A 25,295-nucleotide genomic window follows, 5' to 3' on the forward strand; every position below is an offset into this window, starting at 1 on the left:
CTTATCGTCTTTCTTTTCATTCCTTAACCTCTTGATCACCATCTGCCCAAAAAACGCACGTGCCAAGTTCATGGTACAGTCAGCGTCAAATACTTTGTAGCAGTCAAAGTAGCCAAATAGTTCGGTACACCATACTAAATATATGGTGTACCGAACTATTTGGCTACTTTGACTGCTACGAAGTATTTGACGCTGACTGTACAACCACAGCTCTACAATAACGCTTATGCTTAAAGTTAATTGAAGTGTGCAATGCAAAAGGGAAGCCTCGTATATGACAATTTCATGAGTGCAAAAGAGACAGACTAGAAGTGGAAAAACGTGACCACGTGGTCGCTAAGCTGCTTGAATGTCACAAACGTAAAGTTAGGTGAGCGGATTGGAAAATACGAAAAGCTGTAGATTTGGATTTGGGTTTATTTGCAAGTTTCTTGGCAACTACGAGTTATTGAACTACTAATTTTACTTATTTGGAAATAAAATCACAAGTACAAAATATTCCAGCCTCTTATTTGCTGGAAAAGTTAAAGCCTATTTTCGAATTCAGTAGGCGTTGCTGCAAAGATGCTCTACAGCAACCCCAACTTTTTTTAGGTACCCAAGTAAAAATTTAGTACCAATCGTGTACCTACTACGAGTATATCCTCATATATATATAAAAAAAAAAAAAACAAAACGCAATGTGGGGTTGCTGGAGATCATGACGTAGATATATTTTTAGGACACACAGATAAATTGCACTTATATCGTACAGGGTAGGGAAGATTTTTTTCCGAAAAATATATATCCACCATAAAGGTTTTATTTAAACGATAAACGTGACGAAAAAAAAAACACAATCAATAAAAATCAGTTCTCTTGGCGTCGCAGCTTAACCCTATTAGGCTTAGTAGCTACAATATACGTGCCAATAGAATCTCAACGTTAACATGAGATTCCTTAAGGTTCAAAATATATTTCAGTTCCGGGAAATGTGGAATCATCAAAGCTGAATCAATTGGAATATATTTGGATTTTTTGGGAAAACCTTGTAGATTGGAGCGGACTGAAAGTGTTCGAGTACAAGATAAGTTGGCAACAATTTTGATAGCCCGGACAGTGTAAGGGTTATTTTAAACGTCAAACATCTATGAAATTATGACGTTGCACTTGCACAGTCTGGGCTATCATATCGCTGCCGACTTAGCTTGGTCTGACTCTACAAGCCCCCTATTTAAAATGTGTACATTCAGGCGTTTTGGTGACTCAAAGTTATCGCCTATCACAAAGGATATTTATTGCAATTTCGAATTTCGTGAAATTAGTAAAAAGAAAAACACGTTAAGTTCAAAAAACATATAATTAATTAAAAATTGTAACATTTTACAAAAATATATTTACATTACGGTTCAATATAATTATGCATACCATACATTTTCCGACGCTACATCATAAAGTTCGCTCCACACTGGTCGCAAAAAACGCGCGATTTCTCGAGGACATAACTCTTATTCTAGGGGATATACAGTCCGGGCTGCAACCAGGAAAGCGTTAAGAAGAAGATGAAGGTTAATTTTGCACTGCTTACATAAATTTTGCTATGATATTAACATAAATCATTCGTTTTTCGACGTGAGTGTGGAGCGAACATAACAATCGAGAATAAAAAACATTAAAATTATATTAAAATGAGATTAAACGTTCTCTTTCTGACGAAATAAAAACAAATTATTTAGGAATTGAATTAGAACATTTAAAAGCATATTTTTATTTGAATGAAGTGAATACGAATAATTAATGAAGTGCTTCGTTTATTTTATTACATAGGCTGTATAAAACTGACTTTCAAGAATTTCAAATTATATGCATTTTATCTTCGAAAAGAGTACCAAGCACACAGTATTTTTTCTTGTAATATTATATTTATATTAGGTATCATATATAGCCTGAAACTGTTTAAAAAAGGATTGGTGACATACCACATAGTTCTATAAGTTAGCTTCACATTATCTTATAAAAAAAATATTTAAACACATTTTACGTCGCTTAAAATATTCATTATATACAAAGGAAATACACAAAATTAAGATACAATAAAAATGAACTGACTCCAAATAATCTCAAAGAGTTCTAGCACATATTCATATGTATAGGCAATGCAGGTGAAATATTAACATATTTATATTTTACACTAAAACCATAGGTGAGTGAATAAATTTACGATAGCAGGGGCCGATGTTTGAATTTCAAGCGATGGATTTCAATTGTGATCGATGTGAATTTTTAAGATTGCTATTTTCGATTTCGTGTGGCTCCTAGGGTGGTTCAATAAACCATTTTTTTATTTTCCAACGGGGCACCCACTTATTTTGTTACACTTATTATGCTGATAAAATAAACCAAGTTTTGTAACTTTATCTCCACTTCAAGGGGGTGCTCAACCACTTTGAATTTTTACGCTCGTGTTTAAATAACATTTCACAGTTTTCCACAGATATTCGAATGACGAAATCGAGCGCTCGAAGTTCAAAAATTGGCCCACAGGGGCCCGTTTCTCAAACGCTTGTAGCTTGTAATACAAGTAGAAGTCCCTTTCTAACAAAACCTGTCAAAAAGTGAAAGTGAAAAAGTGACAAGTTACACGCTATTTAGAAACAGGCTCCAGGTTTAGACATTTCTTAAATAATGACGCTAAAATATACATACATACCAATTATTTTTATAAAAAAAAACAACTCATCGTCCCTTATCTGCAGGGCTAGCACAACTGCCCGCCAAGTCGCAAGCCAGCCACCTGTCTCTTTCGCACGGAACTGGTCAAGTGCCCGTTATGTCGCAAGGCCTGTCCCTTTCGCACGGAACTAGTTAGAAAGAGGTGGTGACGCGGTCAGTTGTGCTAGAGCTGCTGAGGTCTTTCTAGATTAATTTATTAATTTATGTTGTGCGTTATGGCGGTATATTACAGAATTGACAATAGACGAGGTCATAAATGAGTACACAATTGTGGGTTTTATTCCATTGAAATAAGTAGGTATACAGGTTGATTCATAAGTCGTGATCAGAAATATGTATTTCTTACTCTGTACGTTTAGTATAAACACTTGTAGACTCCCTTCCGGATGTTGCTTGAAGTGTATAACAAACAATATACGCGAAAACTTAGCGAGTTTGTCATCAATATAAATAAGTATTACTATTGTATACACTTTTATGGTTTGCCCATGCTCGTCTGCTTGCGAAATATGGTCGCATTTGTCGCGTTTGTCTACGCGTTAGTGAGAATCGATCTTAAAAGGGTGTTACCAAACCAATCGATCGATGGTAGAATGGAATAGTCGACGTCGACCATGAATGTAGTATTTAGTATGGATTGGGCGTGAGTGGTGGGGGGAACTCACAGAACGGGATAGTCTACTGAAAAGTAGGAATAGCACAGAAAGCGTTATTATTGTTGGTCCTTGTCACAGTTTAATTTTTTTTATTCCCCGCCGTAAATTTTGGTGGTACAAAAATAACCCGACCAAATCACGTAGGTTGTTTTTGGTATGTTGTCAGGAATGTTAAAACGTATTTTTAATTTTGTCGCATTGCGTATGTTCTGTCCCGCACGCGGTATACCACATCTATACGATCCTGCCTATCTATGACGCTAATCGATAGTTTCTTCGTAGACCAAGCGATCGATCGACGTCTACTGTTCCATTCTACCATCGATCGATTATCGATCGATTGGAGTGGTTAGTACGAACATATTGTTAATCGATATACCATCAATAAATAAAATCACATAATATAATTGGACAAATCTAGTCAAAATATGACAAACAGTCTAAATATCGGACATCAATATTGTCGTTTATAATTATTACAAGCGTATTAGAACGTAAAGTATTGGAAGATTCTTATAATAAACACATTTGTCGTTTTAAATCTACTTTTTGACGCACACTTTTTTGTTTTGTAACACAAGACGAACATACTGTATGTTAGATTTATGTGTCAAATAATTAGGTATTAATATTTTTTAGGATATATTAGGCGTTTCACACGCTAACATCACGATCAGTGCCAAAGCGCCTCCGTGTGTATTTTACCGCGCGTGATTTCGGGGCAGCTCGCGATGTTAATGTGTTAAAGGCCCATAACAGCTGGTGTTGATAATTGTAGGCCCTAATTTTATTTAATACAAAAAGTAACGCAAGAGATTATAAAGTGTGAATCAAGTTTTATAAAAATTATATCACAAAGCTACTTGGAGGATTTAATAACCGGAGTCGCCTAAGAGCTGACCCCTCTGTCGAAAACCTCGGCCAATGGTTATATGTATTCTATGAACTGACGTTTACGTTATCTACAAATAGCCATACATTTGACGTGCCCCTCCCCCGTAAAAATCGGCAGACTGTTTTGTACAGAAAATTACAGACAAGGCGTCTCCAGTTATTAAATTCTCCAAACAAATGGTTTTGTTTTATTTCATATTTAACAAAGTATTCAACACTACTATCTAAATTATTGAAACTAGTGTCAAATTCATAAGAAGCATGATCATTTTTTCTTTCTCTGTCCCTCTTACCCTTACATCAATAGTTCTCTCTTTTTCTACCTCACACCTGTAGGCATCTTTAGGCCTCTTTATAATCTTTTTATACAGGCAGTACGCAAATTATGACAACTTTTTTTATTCCAATAACCATAGTCAATACATTGAAATATTATTACTACGTATAGACCCGGCACAGAGAACCAGTATTTTGCGCCACGACTTGTTGTTTTGACAACAAACCATAGAAGCGGAGCGTGAATCTCGCGACCATGACGCTTATAGTCAACACCCCTATGTTGGGACTGACACCAGTAATGGGATCGTATAGACAAATCCTATAATACAAGTATTTACCATCAGTTTTTAAACGCTGGCAACATTTTACCATAAACAAGAGCAATAGAGCTGCTTCAGTTTTATTTTTCATTGACATTTGTTAGTTTGAAAATTAATGGCGCCATACATCCCATGACTGGAGCAAAAAACCATAATTTTAATATGTTAATAATATTGAAACCAATTGCAGCAGCTTTCATTAAATACATAGAAAACCTAAAAGACGAATAACACATTCAAATTTTAACGAATACAGCGGTAGAAATTTCACAGGTGTCGGTAAAATATCAAAATTACTCCAAATTTTCTCTTAAATGTCCCATGATTGGTGCCGTTAACATTAGCGCCATGAATTTTCTCTTAAATGTCCCATGATTAGGGCCCTTAACATAAGCGCCATGAATTTTCTCTTAAATGCCCCATGATTGGTGCCGTTAACATTAGCGCCATGAATTTTCTCTTAAATGTCCCATGATTGGTGCCCTTAACATAAGCGCCATGAATTTTCTCTTGAATGTCCCATGATTGGTGCCCTTAACATAACCGCCATGAATTTTCTCTTAAATGTCCCATGATTGGTGCCGTTAACATTAGCGCCATGAATTTTCTCTTGAATGTCCTATGATTGGTGCCCTTAACATAACCGCCATGAATTTTCTCTTAAATGTCCCATGATTGGTGCCGTTAACATTAGCGCCATGAATTTTCTCTTGAATGTCCTATGATTGGGGCCCTTAACATAAGCGCCATGAATTTTCTTTTAAATGTTCCATCATTGGTGCCCTTAACATAAATTAATTATACGGCGCTTACGACGTTTTGCGACAATTTCATTGTTTAGTATGGCTTCTCTATAGTAATAATAACTATCAATATAGCCATTTCTAAATACAGAAGTATTTTTATAAAATGTCCAATTTCATTATCCAAGATGAGAATCGTTATCGACCGCCAATTGAATAACTAACTAACCGCCAATTCAATAGTAAAAAGGTCAAGATTACAGATCCGAACGAAAACTCAAGTTATTATTTTATACATTATTTAAGATTCCATTGGTGCCATAAAAGCTCAAGCTATTCTCTCTCCTTTTCTCTCTTACAGCCCTTAAAACTCTCTTTCTATCCTATGGCCTTAGGCCTACATAAAGGCCTCCTAATATAGGCACTACCATTGCTATCAATATTTATTCCGGTCACTTTTTAAATTGTAATAATAATGTAAAAGATGATCGAGTCACTTGTTAAGGAGTTAATAAAACTAAATTAGTTTAGACTTCGAAATTATTAGATTTTTAACCTCTAGCCCAGTGGTTCTCAAAGTTGAGCAAACCAATACTGCCAAATTCAGGACTCACCTCAAGCATATCGTCTTATATCCCAGGTCCCACTCAAATTTCGCTCGCGACCCACCAACGGGTCGCGACTAGGGTGGTCCACGTTTGTATGGAAAAAAAATTGCAATCTTTTCTCCCTTTGTACTATTATGAAGTAGTCATGTATGTGTCAAATTTTGACTCAGTTGCTCATAATTTACTGGTCGCTCAACATTGCTTTAGAATTTTGATATCTCATACAATAAATAAAAATCACATTAATTCAAAAATAACAAAATAGCCGGTTTATGTTTTATTTAGCTGTAACTATAGTCTGTATCTTTAGGTATTTAAAAAAGGTAAACAAAATCTACCCTCAAATGGCTCCTTAAGGCAGTTGAGGGTACATGAAAACATGACATGATCAAATAAAGTAGGTTTAAAGTCAGGTCGTTCAGTGACAGATCCAGGCGGTTTTGTATTTGGTTGGTTAACCAATAAATATTAAAACTACCCGAAAATGTACAAATTGTTTCTTTACCTTTTTTTAAATACCTAAAGATACAGACTATAAATAGGGATAAGCGTAATAAAACCATTAAAACGCCTCTAGGTTTGAATTTTTCTGTGGTCAAGTTCATTTCATACATTTTAGTATGGCAGAATTGCCCCATTTTGAGCGACCTGTAAATAATGAGTGATTGTTCTCAAAATTGGTTTATACACGGTGTAACACGAGGAACCTAAAAGATTTTAACCAGGCACTTCTGAGGCCAAAGTTTAAGTTTTAGTCAGTTTCGCAAAAAAAAATTTTTTTTCCAATTTTTGAATATATTTGTCTTCGAGCAACACAGGGAAGGGAGACGGCATTCATACTATTTCCCCTCTGCCAAAGCATTGGCACAACTGTGCCTATGGCGGTGCATGTTGTGACTCGTCCGTACATAAAAAGAGATCGAGGTGTGCAAGATTTATCTTTGACGTGTGTCATTTTCTATGTATTTGTGTCGTCATTACAGATTGGATTTTGTATGTAGTGTGTGAGAAGTGCGACTGTGTGCACGTTTCCCCCCGCAAAAAAATGGCAGAAAGATTTGTTCGGTAAGATATCGCTTAGGCTACTCCCTTACGACGTGTCGGAAGCCGGTGTTGCTCGAAGGTATTTGTAAATAAAAAGGTAATGTTATGGTAACTGGCACTGAAAATGAATTTTTACGATATTTTTTGTAAAACCTAGTTTTTGCATAGGTTACTTGTCACTTTTTGACATCTATCAGTAAGGATATTTAGACTACGCCCCATAATGGCATAATCGCCATCAAAAAGGCGTTTTGAACTAAGTTACAATACAATTTTTTTTTTGTATTAACTCTGAAACTAGTAGAAATCCAGATAAGTTTATGTGACATTTAAGTCTCTAAATGTGATCAGGAATACACTGTTAAAATCTTTCGTTTCCCTCATGTTACACCGTGTATAATTGTGGAGTAGCAACATTTTGAACCACCCTATCACGACCCATAGCTTAGGCAATGCTGGTCTAGAGCTAGCCATCATACAAGGAAAATTTGAATCAATGGTATTAGTTATTAAATTTGTTTCGTTTTAATATCGAACGAAACAAAACAAAATCAACTCTATTCCACTTAATAATGATTCAAATTTCATCGGAGGTCATTTGTACTAGTTTAAGGACTTTGATACACAAGAGGTTAAGTCCTACACAAACAATAAATATCTATTTGACCCAATGGTACACTGGTAGAGATTGCCTTATTATATTAGCTTTAAGACCGCCATTAGTATAATATTTTCAAGCATTTTTTTTCTGAATAAATCTTTTATGAAAACCAAATCATTTCGAAGTCATAATAAAAAACCGACGAAACACGAATTCAATTCTATACAAAATATTTAAAATGTACATATAATTTTTTTATTAATGGAGATACATAAGTAGACACTTCTATGTGAGACGGGCTTACTTCTAGTCCAATCAACAAGGCGTTAGAACGTCGTGGTAACCCACCCGACTGTGAATTGCATTACAAGAGTATTTTTATAAATTAGTATTGAGGCGTTTCTACAATAACTGTACGGTTTTCTTATTTCACTTTCATAGCTATTTCACTTTTAACTAATGGGTTGCTCGGAATATTAATCCTAATTCAAACAATTGCCATGTTTTCCCAGTCTTTGTGTGTTATTTAATTAATCTATGCGCAATTTAATGGAAAAATATTGCTTACACAAAAAATCCAATACATTTCTCGTGAATGTGCTAAAAAAAGTATTAAAAACTCGACATCAATATATTTAGCTACAGTCAGCGTCGAAAGTAGCGGATCAAATAACGCTTCATAAGTACCTACCATTCTGTAACGGCTTAACAAAAAGTGATGTATTTAATATAGAACAACTAAGACCGTAAAGGATATAGTTTTGAACGTGAAAATTCACAAGAAATTTATCTATATTTGGAAAAGTTATCCGGGATGTCAGATACTTTTGCCGCGTTGTTTCATCCGCTACTATTGATGCTGACTGTACAATATTTAAGAGGGGTTCAATGAATCCTTGTTGACTGGTGTATATGCTACATACTAGTATCACTTGTTATGAGCTATCACGCGTTGCTAAGCAACTCGCTGAAAAAAAAAAACATATTATTAATGGTTAATGTAAATGTCCTCGTCCTGCTTGACAGGCTAATTTTAATTGGCACCTTGTGGGTCGCCTCTACAGTCGGGTCAACACAGAGCGAGCCGCCTCGCAAGGAAATTGCCGCGCGAAGCAACTCGGTCGGTGGAGACGTGCCTCGCCCGAGGCAATGCGGACGAGGCACGTGTACACCGACCGAGCTGCTTTGCGCGGCAATTTCCTTGCGAGGCAGCTCGTTCTGTGTGGACCCGCCTTACTGCAAGGGATTAGGGTTTAAGTTAGCAATTATCGGGACCACTGTCCCAAGCACCCCAGCACTGGTACATTTTATTTATTTATTTATTTTTATCTATTTATTTATTTGGGAAACATACAGCACATAATAATACAATAAGGTAAAAGATATAGTTATAACATAAACCAAAAGAGTTTCCGCTTATAGTTAATACAAAATTCCTTTGCTCCGAAAAAAATTACAATTAAAATCAAAGAGAATTTGAAATAGAAGTGAAGTGTCAAATAAAATCTTGTAGCCACAGTAAATTTACTGCCATCTTTCGACACATGATTAAAACTTTTAGAACGCCATTTGACTTTGATCCTCATTCTTTTACTGATAAGTGTTAATTTTGGTAAATATCAAAAAGTGGCGCCATCTTACCGGGCATAACCCAAAAGTTGTGTAATCTATAATACCCCTGGCCTTTGATCTAATAGATGGCGTCACTTTTTGATATTAAACAAATTAAAGTGAAAAGATAAGGGTCAAAGTCAAATAGTTTTAGAACGTCATTAGTCACAGTAAATTTAATGCCATCTTTCTAGACATGATCTGTGTCGAAAGATGGCAGTAAATTTACTATCATCAATTAAAAACAATTCTCATTTCTTAGTTTCGATTTATAAAGAATTATTACTATTTATTATTTGGACACATGATCTGTGTCGAAAGATGGCAGTAAATTTACTGTGACTACAAAATTTTCTTTGAAAATCCACCTCTATTTCAAATTATCTTTGTTATTATGTGATAGGAAAGGGTAGTATTTGTGTATATTTCATATATGTACATACTAATCAGTATTAGGTACTTACTTAGTCAGTTCCCGCGTGGTGAGTGGTCCGGTGAGGCCGGAGCGCGAGCGCGAGCGGCTCAGCTGCGCGCGCCGTTCAGCTGGCAAACAAGAAGCGAGTTAAGCGAGGCCTGTTATAATATCTGTTGCGTAATGCACTTTTTATTTGTAAAGGGGTCATGCTGTAGCCTTAGTTATTTTGTTTGGAGATAATCATTGTATTTATATCTGAATGGATAACTGCAAGTTAGACGGACGAGCGTAGCGAGGCAGTAATACAATCTGTTGCTTGACACATTTATATTTAATGAGACAGTGTTGTTCAGTCGCTTAAAACCAAATGATGGAGTTTGAACTTCAGTTTATCTACAGGCCTTTATAACCAGGTGCCTTAGCCAACGTGTCAATTAACGCTCCGTAGCGTAGTCATCTCTCTATCACTCTTCCATATTAGTGCGACAGTGACCGTTGCGTTTCGTTCGCTACGGAGCGTTAACGATTGGCACGATGGCTCCACACCCTGATAATAAATGCATTTTGTATTAAAATGTTGCAACGTCATTTATCATGTAAGACACTGACGCATCATGTCGTTTAGTTTATACCAATTAAAAACAATTCTTATTTCTTAGTTTCGTTTTCATAAAGAATTATTACTTTTTATTATTTGGACCCGTATTACTGTCGTGTCCCACTGCTGGGCTCTGGGCAAAGGCCTTTCCCAATTTCTCTACTTATTTATATCCAGAGCTGTGTCTAGCCACTCCTTTAAGATGGAGTCGACTCCTACTCCATAGTGAGAAATTGAAAGTTATTGAAATGGTTTATACATTAGATTAGTTTAGTGTTTAGTAAATATCTATTACTTTCTAATAGCACTAAAGACAGGTTATAAATACAAAATTCATAAATATACAGCGTGTATTTTTGATACGACCACATAATCAAAGGGTAGTTTAGACGTTAATGAACACAATTTAATACATTTTATAAAAACCGGCCAAGAGCATGTCGGGCCATGCTCAGAGTAGGGTTCCGTAGTTAGTCTTCCGTCGCAATAAGCTAAACTGAAGCTTAAAATAAGCAAAGTAAGTAAGTAAGATTGTTAACCAAAGGATGAACTGTGGATGTACGTCTTTTTACTATGAACGGGAAAAATAGCTAAATTGATCATGTCCGCTATAGTTTTCATTTAATGTCTTTCTTAAGCTCTACTTCTACGATTTTTTTCATATTTTTTCGACATACGGTTCAAAAGTTAGAGGGGGGGGGGGGGGTTTCTTTCGGAGCGATTATCTCCGAATATATTCTCGTTATCAAAAAATGTTTGTTAAAGACCCCTATTAGTTTTGAAAGACCTTTCAAACGATACCCCACACTGTAGACTTGAAGCAAAAAAAAACAGACCCCCACTTTACATATAGGAGAGGTACCCTAAAAAAATTAAATTTTTAGATTTTATTGTACGACTTTGTTGGATTTATTGATTTATATATCCATGCCAAATTTCAGCTTTCTAGGACTATTAGACCACGGAGCAAAGTCTCGGACAGACAGACAGACGGACATGGCGAAACTATAAGGGTTCCTAGTTGACTACGGAACCCTAAAAATGGACGACTTTTATTTTCCATATAAAATAATTCTGCAAGCATATCACTACTTCGTTTTAACTCAAAACATCGCATTTAATGACGCGACGTCACAAGTGATCACGATGTACAAAATACATTGCCGCTCGAAAAATAATCAAAAATTATTTATGCTGTTGTGGTTGTAAGCAAATTAAAATTATCTTTCAGAATCATTTCATACCACTAAGACTTACGTCTTGTTTAAGTTTGGGGTTATATCAAAAACACTATTTATAAATTCAGTCAGCATTAAAAAAAACTCTGAAGGCGTCTATGATATAAGTATATAGATTTGTGACTAGGAAAAAATGCAACAAAATTTACAACATCTATAACACACCACATCAAAAGCATAAGCATCTTATTTAATGTTAAACAACGACCCCACTGAAATGTTGAATAAATATATGAACTTGTAAAGGGGTGTATTGCCCTGTCCTCCGCCGCAGGCGCAGGCCACAGCGCATCGCCGACTCTGCGCAATTTATGGATGTACATAATACCAACCTTATTATTATAGCCGATTGTATGGTAACTTTTGTTGAAAATATGTGATAAATGAATCAGTGGTGGAGCATCCATAGAACCAAAGAGCCATTGTGATTGAGAGGTTTGGCCTAGTGGGTAGTGACCCTGCCTACGAAGCTGATGGTCCCGGGTTCAAATCCTGGTAAGGGCATTTATTCGTGTGATGAGCATGGATATTTGTTCCTGAGTCATGGGTGTTTTCTATGTATTTAAGTATTTATAAATACTTATATATTATATATATCGTTGTCTAAGTACCCTCAACACAAGCCTTATTGAGCTTACTGAGGGACTTAGTCAATTTGTGTAATAATGTCCTATAATATTTATTTATTTATTTAGGTAAAGGCTGAAAAAACGTGCCCCTTAGTTTGCTTTCAAAACAGATGGCGCTGTACTGCGCCATATGTTTATGGTCACTGAATTGTCAAACGTCAACTTTTGACAGTCAGAGTTACCGCAAAATGTATGGAGCTGTACAGCGCCATCTCGATTACCTGTCAAATTCGAAGCACGAAATTGTCTTACCCCCTTATTCATCGTCTACTAAAGTTGACAAGCCGCTAATAATCGTTTGTCCCTTGCCATCATACCAATACGTCGGAAAGGGACAAACGATTAATAGCGGCTTGTCAACTTTAGTAGCTAATTAAAGCAAGAAATATTACTTTGCTAATCCGCGAGAAAATAACGTGTTAGTCAATCAGTGCTAACCCGTTATACTTACTTGCGTATTTTACATGCAATTAATGTTCCCACCCTCCCACCGCAAAAATAAATACGCAAATAAATATAACAACCCACCACCAAAAGTACAAAACTCGACACGTGTTTCGCGTCTCTACGAGGCATCCTCAGGAGATGCTGGAGATGTTGACGGTCTGACACCCGACAACTGACTGACTGAGTGGCCACCAGCACTGATTGACTAACACGTTATTTTCTCGCGGATTAGCAAAGTAATATTTCTTGCTTTAATTAGCATGGATTTCCGCAAAGTAACGCCTGATTCTATTAATTAACTTTAGTAGCTGTTTATGAAGAAGGGGGTTAATTTGAGACGAGTACCTGGTTCTACATGCCTTTAAGAAAAAACTAGGCCACCTCAATGTAGGTATAACTGATGAGCCGCCATTGATTCTCACACATTCACAGCTAATAAAACGTATACATAACTCTCTACTGTGACGAATAAAATATAAAAAAAATCTCTCAAACAATTAAAACGGGTCGCTTTATATCAAAGTCGCAATAGAAAATGACCCATTTTTATTGTTCTTTAATGTAATCAACAGCAACCTAAGTACCTTCAATACGGTGCAAAAACGCGTGCACCATTCCATCCTCATCGCTTAGTTCCTCTAATAGTGCCGCGTGAAATGAACACGGGATAATGAGTCTTAAGGCCAGACCACACCGGCTACGTGTACGTAGAGAGCATGTGCGCGTTGTAATATACAGATTCTTATGAGCGACGACACACCGCTTGCGTGACGTGTGCGTGCACATCTACGCACATGCAGCCAGTGTGCTCTGGTGTGATACATTTCTTTAGTACACTAGAGTAACTGTTTTTATAATTGTATTTTTATATGCACATTTTTTTACTTTTACCGTACCATGTGGTATTAACCATTCAAAATCTAGTCACGTATCACAATTCACATGAGAATTGGATGCAATTCAACCAGCGGGCTAAGCACGGTCACCTTTTTATCACCTGTCACTCTGCCTGTCATTTTCGCATTAACATACTTATTAGAACGTGACAGGCATGATGACAGGTGCCACCGGTGGTCTAAGTTTGCCCATATCTCCGAGAAAATTGAATATTAGACTGCGAGCCAGGAACAGATTTCCATGACAAATCGCCTCCCGGGTGAAAACTTGTATTGTGGTTAACGGCTATGTATGATGAACCCTCGTAGACGTTAGCTGCCGCTGCGTTGGTGGGTTGAGGAAGGGCAGCCACCGAAACACGTAAAAAAATGTCTTTGGTACTTTGTCAGATGATAGTTCAGATGCTATTGTTAGTTAAAAAAATCGTCAGCCGGTTATATCGCGGTGGAAAGAACGTCAGCTGGTCGCATGAACAGGTAAAAAATAAGCGCTTAACTTTTTACGATTGCAACAATAAATCATGAAACTTTGCATGTAGCATTTCATCACACGAAACGCCATAAACGGATTACGCAATTTAAACACGCATACTTTGCTTTATAAAGTGGTAAGGTGCGTATTTTTTACATGTTCATTTTACAGCTGACGGTCTTTCCACCGCGATACAACCGGCCGACGGTTTTTAAAATTAAAACAGCATCTAAACTATCACCCTGACAAAGTATCACCCAGGAGGCGATGACTGACGGAATATGCTCCTGGCGCGCTTTTTATATCCTTTATTTCGGAGACAAGTTACTATAGTGGTCTAGAAACTCAATCAACAACTACCCAATTTTATCTAAACAACAGCAACTTAAAAACAACTAACCTCCAGCGACCCGCGGGTTCGCCTTTTTCCTCGGCCGTTCTCTGCTAAACGCTGAGCCGCTTTGCAGGGCCTCCATTAGGCTGGAACAAACAACGGTAATAAGTACCATTATATTTATACATTTCTGAAATTAATCTGTGAAATCACAACGTAAAAGAGAAGGCACTAAGGCCCTCAAACATCAAACATTTATTCAGCAAATAGGCCACATGGGCACTTTTACATGTCAATTTTTTACAAGCAATAAAAATAACAAAATACAATTACATATATGGAATTAATTAAATATTAGATACTTTATTAGAGATGTATACAGTCTCTAAATGTCGAATTACACAAAAAACTATGATTTAAAATACAACCAACAAGTACTAACATTTTTTAGAGATGTAAAAGTCTCTAAGTGTCAGAGATAAAATATTATTAAAAAAAAATATTATTAAATTATCCTTAGAGATGTAAAGGGTCTCCAAGACTTGAATTCTTATATAAATAATTAAAGGACAAGAAATTAAATCAGACAAACAGACAAGAACCGAAAGAAGTGTCTCACGTTAATGCCACTCAAAAGCAAAGTTACATCAGCGTTCATGCAGGCACAAAAGACTCCTCCAATTGTTAGTCAATCAGTCTAACGATAAAATATTAAAAAAACACTATCACACGTATAAAAATATATTAAAAAAGAGCATTAAAACTTCTAAGAAACTCAACTATGCTCGTCAAATTCTAAGTTCAAGTAATAAAACTAAAAGTATGTGGAGCATGATAAACAACATAATTGGTTCAAAAATCATAAATCGTTCGTCTAACATAACACTAAAACACCACAATTCCACTGTAGAATGTCCTCGACTAGTATCTAATCTATTTAATAATTATTTTTCGACCGTGGGTGCATCATCTTGCACGCAGGGCAATCGACCAACTGGACGGCTGGTTATGCAACCTGCCATAAACTCGATGTTCCTTAGCCCCGTAACTGATAACGAAGTACACTCAATAATAAAGAAACTTCCAAACAAATATAGTGCCGGCATAGACGAAATACCCACAGCTTTGATAAAAAACTGTAGTACGGAACTTACACCTATAATTACTAAATTAATTAACCAGTCATATGCGCAATCAACTTTTCCAGATAAATTAAAATTTACAATAATAAAACCAATTCTTAAAAATAAAAGTGACCCGCAAAATTCAACCCAATATCGACCCATAGCCTTATTACCTGTAATATCCAAACTTTTCGAAAAAACAATGGCAAATCGCGTTTACAAGTTTTTAGAAAAATTTCACCTATTAGATGTAAATCAGAATGGTTTTCGCAAAAACCACTGCACCACGCTCACAGTATATAAATACGTCAATGAAATTCTTAATTATCTAAGAGATAAACATTACGCTATCGGTTTGATGTTAGATATGACGAAAGCATACGACAAAATTTCACATTCTATCCTATTAAATAAACTTTATGGAATAGGTATTCGAGGCGGTGTACACAAATGGTTACAATCTTACTTGAAAGACAGGGCGCAATGCGTACATATCCAACACCATGACAAAAAAACAGGAGAAGTCTCAAACATACAATCAGACACCCTAATAACAAATTGTTCCATACCTCAGGGGTCGGTTTTGGGATGTATCCTATTTTTAGTTTACATCAATGATTTGCCCAAAATTACAAAACATACTTGCATCATGTTCGCAGACGATGTATCACTCTTGTTTAGAAGTCCTAAAAACCATAACTTTCAGAGTGATATCAACGAAACTTTAACGGAAATTGTGAATTGGTTAAATGAACATAATTTGGAACTTAATATGAGCAAAACCAAATTAATTCAATTTCACCCGTACCAGAAAGAAGATTTAGATTTATCGGCAACGTCAAAAGCACTTGGCATCGAAGAGGTTAGCTCATTCAAAATATTAGGACTAAACATTGACACGGGTTTAAATTGGAAAACGCATATTGAAGAGGTCAGGAACAAACTATCACGTTTTTTGTTTGCATTAAGTGTGCTAAAAAGGAACACCAACGTAGATTGTGCACTTTCGGCATATTATGCATATGCCTATGCATGGTTGCGGTACGGAGTAATCCTATGGGGGAATAGCACAGACGTCGAAGATCTGTTCATAGCACAAAAAAAATGCGTGCGTGTTATAGCCAATATCCGACAACCAGAAAGCTGCCGACCACACTTTATTAACCTAAAGCTTCTTACTTTGCCATGCATTTACATACTGGAGGTTGGACTATTTGTAAGAAAACACATATCTAACTTCCAATATGTTAAAAGCGCGCGTCGAAATAGACAACTAGCACTTCAAGAACCTAAATTAACTATTTATAAAAACGGGCCCTATTACCAGTCAATAAAAATATATAATAAAATCCCAGATTCTATTAAAATTGTTGAAAGCTATAATATATTTCGAAATAAACTCAAATCGTGGTTAATTAGTAAATCATTCTATTCATATCAAGAATTTATGACATCTGATAACGAATAAGTATTAATTTCAATTTTATTTTTATTTTATTTTATCTTTTATCTTTTACCTTTGTCTCAATGTAATGGAATGATTTAATGAATTGACATTATTATTATTTAGATAATTACACGCTAGTTATTATTAGAAATTAGTATTAGTAAGACTCGCGATATTTTAAATTAGATAGAAGGCAATAGGTAATAATATGTTTTGTAAGGTAATTTTAAGTATTTAGTTGATAAGTTTAACTTGCTATACCCTACTCAGGGTCCATGTTGTGACAATTTAATTTAACATAACATCTGTATGTACCATGGAATGCAATTAATAAATGAAATGAAAAAAATGAAATACTTATAACATAACATGTAGCCCGTGTAAGCTTAAATAGACCTGTCTCCACAAACAGCACCGTTCCCGGTTCAACCTAAGACACGTTGTAGACAGTATTTTTTAAGAATTTGACTGCCAATTAGAATCCAACCCAAAGGAGCATTCAGTTTCGGCATTTAAATCCTTTTGTCTTCGTTGGGATTTCACGGATTCCTGACAATGTTTTCCACCACCGACAAACAACGTTCTGGTAAGTATCAAAATAAGTACAGAAGTTCCAAGACATTCATTGTTAAGAGTTAAGAATTCAAACCCGCACGTCTCACCATTAGACTACGCTTAATAATCACGAAAATGTTTTTTTTTAACTAGTGGCACTGTAGTAACCCTTGAAAACCATATAGCAGCAAAACATGTAACGAGAAATGGTTCCGTATACGGTCACGCAGTGTGGTCTCTAAATATTAAAAATACCTGTCCAAAACACATAAATCATAGTGGCACTCTTAGTAACCCTTGAAAACCATATAGCTGCGAAACATGAAAAGAGACACTTGGAGAGACTTGACACCTCCAAATCTTATTAGTATTAGTACTCTGACATTGGAGACCTTTTACATCTCCAGATTTAATGTATTACTAACCATGGAGATTACATCCCTGTTGTATTGTAGTAATTATTTATTTTATGATTATTATAATGTATTGTTTACCCAGGCTGTTGTATTTACAGATGTTTCATGTCACTATATGAAGTTACTATAAATGTTGTATTGACTTGTAAAAGAGCCCCAACTGTAGAATATTTATGATTTTTGGAATAATTGATATTAATATATAAATACATCACGCAGTGAAGTGTCTCAACATACCTGTCCATAACTCCGTCCTGCGCTCGGTCCATGTCGACCAGCTGCTTATATCTGTGTTGTCGATCTCTTCTCTCTCTTTCCGCCGTGGCCCGCGCTTCCCGCGCTCTTCTCGCTCGCTCTTCCGTCTCTCTCGCTACTATGTTTTCTTGGTACGCCGCCTGAAATACAAAAAACGTTAGTCAATTGATAATGTAAGCTTATGAGTTAGATTTGGACGGCCGAAGAAAAGACGAGTACCTAAATAAGTTACGAGTCAAACAAAATACCTAACCTAACCTAGGCTGTACAAATATTTTTCTACTCCTCTACTGTTATCTGTCATTTAAACATTCATGAACACTAATATAAGAACATAAAGAAAAGTCTATATTGTCCATTCCTCATAACAGCGTTGCCTGTTAGTCTCCATAATCTACTGAGGCCAAAACCGAGAAAAAATGTTTTTATATCGGACAAAGAACTACCTACTAGCTAGTTCTGTGATCATGGCGTACATTTTTCTGAACATGGAGTGTAATATGTCGCTGAGTTCCTGAGTCTGTATGTAGAGCGTCCAGTTTACGGAACATTATTACTTACCGCGAAAGAGTCCTTAAGTCTTGATATCGGAGAAGAATTCTTCGAGCGTGTACTTGTGGGGATCGAACACGTAGTATTCTGCTAGTTCTGTGTATAACGCGTCCATTTTTCCGAACATGGAGTGTAATACGTCACTGAGTTCCTGAGTCTGTATGTAGGGCGTCCAGTTTACGGAACATTATTACTTACCGCGAAAGAGTCCTTAAGTCTTGATATCGGAGAAGAATTCTTCGAGCGTGTACTTGTGGGGATCGAACACGTAGTATTCTGCTAGTTCTGTGTATAACGCGTCCATTTTTCCGAACATGGAGTGTAATACGTCACTGAGTTCCTGAGTCTGTATGTAGGGCGTCCAGTTTACGGAACATTATTACTTACCGCGAAAGAGTCCTTAAGTCTTGATATCGGAGAAGAATTCTTCGAGCGTGTACTTGTGGGGATCGAACACGTAGTATTCTGCTAGTTCTGTGTATAACGCGTCCATTTTCCGAACATGGAGTGTAATATGTCGCTGAGTTCCTGAGTCTGTATGTAGAGCGTCCAGTTTACGGAACATTATTACTTACCGCGAAAGAGTCCTTAAGTCTTGATATCGGAGAAGAATTCTTCGAGCGTGTACTTGTGGGGATCGAACACGTAGTATTCTGCTAGTTCTGTGTATAACGCGTCCATTTTTCCGAACATGGAGTGTAATACGTCACTGAGTTCCTGAGTCTGTATGTAGGGCGTCCAGTTTACGGAACATTATTACTTACCGCGAAAGAGTCCTTAAGTCTTGATATCGGAGAAGAATTCTTCGAGCGTGTACTTGTGGGGATCGAACACGTAATATTCTGCTAGTTCTGTGTATAACGCGTCCATTTTCCGAACATGGAGTGTAATATGTCGCTGAGTTCCTGAGTCTGTATGTAGAGCGTCCATGTTTACGGATCATTATTACTTACCGTGAAAGAGTCCTTGAAAGTCTTGATATCGGAGAAGAATTCTTCGAGCGTGTACTTGTGGGGATCGAACACGTAGTATTCTGCTAGTTCTGTGTATAACGCGTCCATTTTTCCGAACATGGAGTGTAATATGTCGCCGAGTTCCTGAGTCTGTATGTAGAGCGTCCAGTTTACGGATCATTATTACTTACCGTGAAAGAGTCCTTGAAAGTCTTGATATCGGAGAAGAATTCTTCGAGCGTGTACTTGTGGGGATCGAACACGTAGTATTCTGCTAGTTCTGTGTATAACGCGTCCATTTTCCGGAACATGGAGTGGAGTAGATCGCATTGTTCTCTGGCTTCTTTCGCGAATGACTGAGGCAGGTTCAGGAAATATATTTAAAATTGTATCCATTATACATTGTGTTTATTTAGTCCCCTGCAATAATTTACGGGCTTAATATAAAGGTCATACTGACCAACTCTTACTATGGGACTAGCCTCGAAATCGCGAAATAAAATTTACCCTCCCATAAAAAAGTATGGAACAGCCAAATTTTTTTGCGCTATTTCGGGATTAGTCCCGGAAAAAAGTTGCTCAGTATGACCTATATATTCACCCCGTAAATTATTGCAGGGTGGTTAAATAAACACCCCTAAAATTTTAAAAATAACCTGTACTTTTATGGCATCAATAGGAATCATAAAGACCAAATGACTAAAAAAAACTGTAAATTAAATAAAAGGAAAACTATAGCATCTAAATTTATTTTAATTGAGAGGGAGAAAAATATGTAATTTCATTGAAGGCGATATATTTTCAGTGTATTTTAATTTATACAAGCATTTATTTAACCTGCCCTGTTAGTATGTATGTGTGGGACAATCTTGGAAGTTAAATTTGACCCACTTCCCGATTTCCCATTGAGCTGAAAATTTGCAAACCTATGTAAGTCGGGTGACAATGCAATATTATGGTACCATCGAGCTGATCTGATGATGGAGACAGAAGGTGGGCATAGGAACTCTGTGATAAAACAACGCAACCTTACTGTGTTTGGGGTTTTTAGAATTGTATCGATGAGTATTAATTTCCTGTGGACAGAAAAGTACAGTCAGCGATAAAAGCTTGTACCAAAAATAATTTTTTACATTATGGGGTTGTTTAAAGAATGAGTGTACAGGTTTTTAAAGGGTCGCCATCGCGCATGTAATATATCTGGTGTTGCAGGCGTCCATAGGCTGCGGTGACTGCTTACCAGACGGCCCGTATGCTTGTTTGGCACCGTCGTGGTATATTAAAAAAAACTTTTGTTTTCCGGTCTCTGATTGTTTGCAAGTCTTAGAGACCTTTTACACCCCTAAGAATAATTTAATGATCGTTTTTTTTAATTATATTTCATCTCTGACATTTAGAGAATTTTACATGTGTAAAGAATGTTAGTATTTGTTGGTTGTATTTTTTTATCATATTTTTTTGTGTAATTCGACATTTAGAGACTGTATACATCTCTTAATAAGTATTGTTCACGCCACGATTTTTATACCACGACGGTGGCAAACAAGCATACGGCCCGCCTGATGGTAAGCAGTCACCGCAGCCTATGGACGCCTGCAACTCCAGAGGTGATACATGCGCGTTGCCGACCCTAAACCCATACCATAATCACCATTAATTATACGTTTATTTTAATTTCAACCTTATTTTCACTAAACAGAGCACATATTTGAATTGTATTGAGCCGCACCCAATCATAACGGCTGAATATAGATTGATTGATCGATGTATTTATTCGTTATAACATCGGTACATTGTATTGGTCTTAGAGATATTGCTATGTTTTGCCGCTAGGCGTACGAATTTGTTTATATATAAAATTAAGTAAACATGCACAGGTCGTGATATGTATAATTAGCCAATCACAGCTCCGCATCCACACAGACACATGCCGGAGCCTTCAGCTGCGACACTTGCTTCCTATCGCCACACAAACTACACTATTCAAAACCCCATATTTGTAACTCAAACACTGTATTAAACATTATTTATTATATTTAATTTGTGGTTTGCTTTCTAAGATATCTAACTCTTTGTTCCCATCTGGAACAAGCATCTAATATTTCATTGATTCCATATTTTGTAAAAAAATGACATGTAAAAGTGCCCCTGTGGCTTCGAGCAACACCGGCTTCCGACACGTCGGAAGGGAGGAGCCTGAACGATATCTTACCGAACAAATCTTTCTGCCATTTTCGCGGGGGGAAACGTGCACACAGTCGCACTCCTCACTCACAACATACAAAATCCAATCTGTAATAACGACACAAATACATAGAAAATGACACATGTCAAAGACCTTGCACACCTCGATCTATTTTTGTGTACGGACGAGTCACATGCACCGCCATAGGTACAGTTGTACCTATGCCTCGGCAGAGGGGAAATAGTACGAATGCCGTCTCCCTTCCCGGTGTTGCTCGAAGCCCTGTGGCCTTGGTGAATAATGTAGATGTAGTTGGCAAGGATACGCTCATGGTCTCGTGGAAGCGGTCGTCGGGCTCCTGCGGCACGCGCGAGTTGTTGAGGTCGGTCTCCAGCGCTCTTATATCGCTGTCCATCTTCTTCAGCGCCTTCTGCACGTTCTCCATCGACACGCGCGCCGCCCTGGGATATTTATTTTATTTTTAAGTATTTATTTAAAATATGTTTACACGACATTACAGAAGTCTAATGCGTCATGCGACCAAGATCAAACATGTTAACAACAGCACATAATAAAATACAGGGTGGCCCAAAAAAACGTTGACAAAGATTTTTTTAAGTTTTAATATTAAATACTTACATAACTTATTCAATACAACTTAAAATTAAAAATACAGCCTTTTTTATTTAAGAAAAATCAATTGTCTTCAAAATAGCCCCCTTTGGCTTTAATGCGCAAACGCAAACGTTTGGTAAAATTTTCAACGATATGCCGCAGCTCCTCCATGGTTATTTTTGCCCACTCCTGGGTAAGTTTCGCTTTTAAAGCGTCTACACTCTTGTGTTTTGTAGCACAGGCCCTTGTTTCTAAGATAGACCACAAACTATAATCCATTGGATTTAGATCAGGTGAGTAGGGCGGCCACTCTTTCGAGCTTATGAACCCTGGAAAATTGTCTTTACACCACTGCTGCACACTTCGGGCCCTGTGAGATGGAGCAGAGTCCTGCTGGAATATCCACGGCTGATTGCCGAAATGTTGTTGACTCCAAGGAAGAACTACAGCTTCCAGAATATCTCTCCTGTATATTTCTTGGTTTATTTTTACACCCTTTTCAATAAAAATGAGAGGAGTTTTGCCTGTAGAGCAAATACCACCCCAAACCATAACTGAATCCGGCTTTTGACGATGGGGAATGACTGCGACCTCTCCGGGGCGACTAGAAGAGTAAATTCTGTCATTTTGGTGATTGTGGGCCTGTTCTATACAAAAAAGTTTTTCATCAGTAAAAAGGATATTTTTCCATTTTTCAGTAGCGGCACGTCGCGTAATCAAACGGCATCTCTGTAGACGAACTTTTTTATCTTTATCTTCTAGAAGCTGAGCTTTACGTAGCTTATATGCCTTTAATTTTAGATCATTAGCGACAATACGTTGGACCGTTGATCGACTTACACCCAGTTCCCGAGCCATTTTTCGCACTTTGGTCCGTGGATTACGACTAAGCCGTTTTTTTATAACATTTCGAAGCCTCGGAGTCCTAACAGTCCTCTTTCTTCCTCTTCCTGGGCGGTCAGCAAGATGCCCGAGTTCATTATACCGCCCAATAGTCTTGGACACCAGTTGACGACTGACACCGAGCGATCTAACTATCTCACACTGTCGTTTTCCCGCTTCGTGCAAGGAAATTATTGCTTTACGCTGCGTAGACATCATAAAAACCAAAAATATTCATATAATTCAAACAAGCTATTATTCATAAAACGTTGCCAATATGTGTAAGAATGTAACAGAAAATGAACCGAATTCGTTTGGCGTTCCAAATTCAAAAATTTTACTTTTTAATTTTGTCAACGTAATTTTGGGCCACGGTGTAAGATACAATATCATTGTACACAAAATAAAACAATATTACATTAGACTCGAAGGCCTGGCATTCAATACATAACAATAGTACATACATTACTATGAGATTTTTCATTGCTCTGGATCCTTTTCTATACAACAGGTTTAAGGCGAAGGGTAGTCATACTTAGATGGGTACCAGGGCACTCCGACATTAACGGAAACGAAGAAGCGGATGAACTTGCTAGAAAGGGCGCAGACACACCCCTGGTCGGCCCAGAACCGTTCTGTGGAATCACAAAACGGGATGCATATTCTCTGCTCAGCAACTTAGAAAACATAAGAGCAATCGATTGGTGGAAATTCGTCAAAGGACAAGAACACTCGAAAGCTCTAATCAAAGGGTTCAACAGCAAATTTGCTAAGGAGCTCTTAGAGCTCAAAAGACACAAAACCTGCGCGGTGACCAGAATATTGACTGGACACTGTAAGTTGAACAAACACATGTTTCAAATTGGGAAGAAACAAGACGCGACATGCAGGTTCTGCCATGAGTCAGAGGAGACTGCAATGCACATTCTCTGTTCCTGTGGACCACTAATGTCAAAAAGAAGTACCCACTTAGGGCGGCACGTATTGCAACCCTATGAGGTACAGAACATTACGGCCCAAAGAATCTGGAATTTCCTGGATTCAACGGGCATCAGTAATGAACTTTACAGGGCTGTCACAATAGATCACTACCTGGTCGACGTGGCACTCAAAGGCCCAAAAACCACAATAATAATAATAATAAGGCGAAGGGTAGCGCAAGCTCTTTCCATACAAACTTTGTGCGCGTTTTTCTTCGTTTGTGTTTGCGCTACAGTTATTATTTTTGGTAAATATTCTTATTTTTCTGTTAGCTTGATGTATTTTTTTTTTTGTACTTTTGTATTCTTTTTTTTTTAATAACGAAAAATTTCTACATCAAGTTCTGCGTATATCCAATATATACAAGCAAAAAATGAAATTAAATGCTAAAGTGCCAAAACTAACGAATAAAACTTGCACAAGGTTTGTATGGAGAATGCCTTGCCCTAGCCTGCGCCTTAACGCGAATTTAGATTTATGTATATAAATCTAAATTTTGAGTAGGTAACTGTATAGTTACCTACTCAAAGTGTAAGGAAACGCTCCGAAAAACCCTTCAAAATATGACGTACGAAGACAGAGAATCTATTAATAGTTGAATTTTAAGCAATATGTCTGGGTTTACAATTGGTTAAATAAGATAATTATTCGATTAATTGATTATAGTATTAAGTTGCTAAATTTTATTATATACTTTGAGGGTGAAAACTAATTTACATGAACAATATTTGTGATATATCTCGCCTGAAACACAGGGAGTCCTAGTTCAGACACATGTAAACAATCACTATTTTAAAGTCTGTGTTTCATATTAAATTAACCATGAAATACGT

General features: G+C 36.9%; 2 protein-coding genes across 7 annotated transcripts in view; one reads left to right on the forward strand and one right to left on the reverse strand.

Moving 5' to 3' along the window:
* Positions 1-1,320: 1,320 nt before the first annotated feature.
* The window catches only part of LOC133533079 (protein diaphanous), a 72,868-nt gene continuing 48,893 nt past the window's right edge, over positions 1,321-25,295 (reverse strand). For 5 of the 6 annotated variants that reach the window (XR_009801791.1, XR_009801790.1, XR_009801792.1 and 2 more), the window contains 3 exons: positions 22,310-22,445; positions 19,800-20,155; positions 18,294-18,434 (listed from right to left, as the gene is read on the reverse strand). Coding sequence is in view for 1 of the 6 variants with exons in the window: in XM_061872021.1 (XP_061728005.1) it covers positions 8,803-8,824; positions 9,933-10,011; positions 14,564-14,643; positions 18,277-18,434; positions 19,991-20,155; positions 22,310-22,445 (640 nt within the window). In the remaining 5 variants the exon portion in view is untranslated. Of the gene's footprint in view, positions 8,825-9,932; positions 10,012-14,563; positions 14,644-18,276; positions 18,435-19,799; positions 20,156-22,309; positions 22,446-25,295 lie in introns of those variants that run through there. The other variant, XM_061872021.1, reaches the window with a different exon arrangement.
* LOC133533090 (small ribosomal subunit protein eS1) overlaps positions 1,531-25,295 on the forward strand; it is a 196,414-nt gene continuing 172,649 nt past the window's right edge. Inside the window, exon 1 of the mRNA XM_061872038.1 lies at positions 1,531-1,543. The gene's annotated coding sequence lies outside the window, so the exon portion shown is untranslated. The remainder of the gene's footprint in view (positions 1,544-25,295) is intronic.

This window comes from Cydia pomonella, chromosome 28 (assembly GCF_033807575.1).
Source record: "Cydia pomonella isolate Wapato2018A chromosome 28, ilCydPomo1, whole genome shotgun sequence".
Taxonomy (NCBI): domain Eukaryota; kingdom Metazoa; phylum Arthropoda; class Insecta; order Lepidoptera; family Tortricidae; genus Cydia; species Cydia pomonella.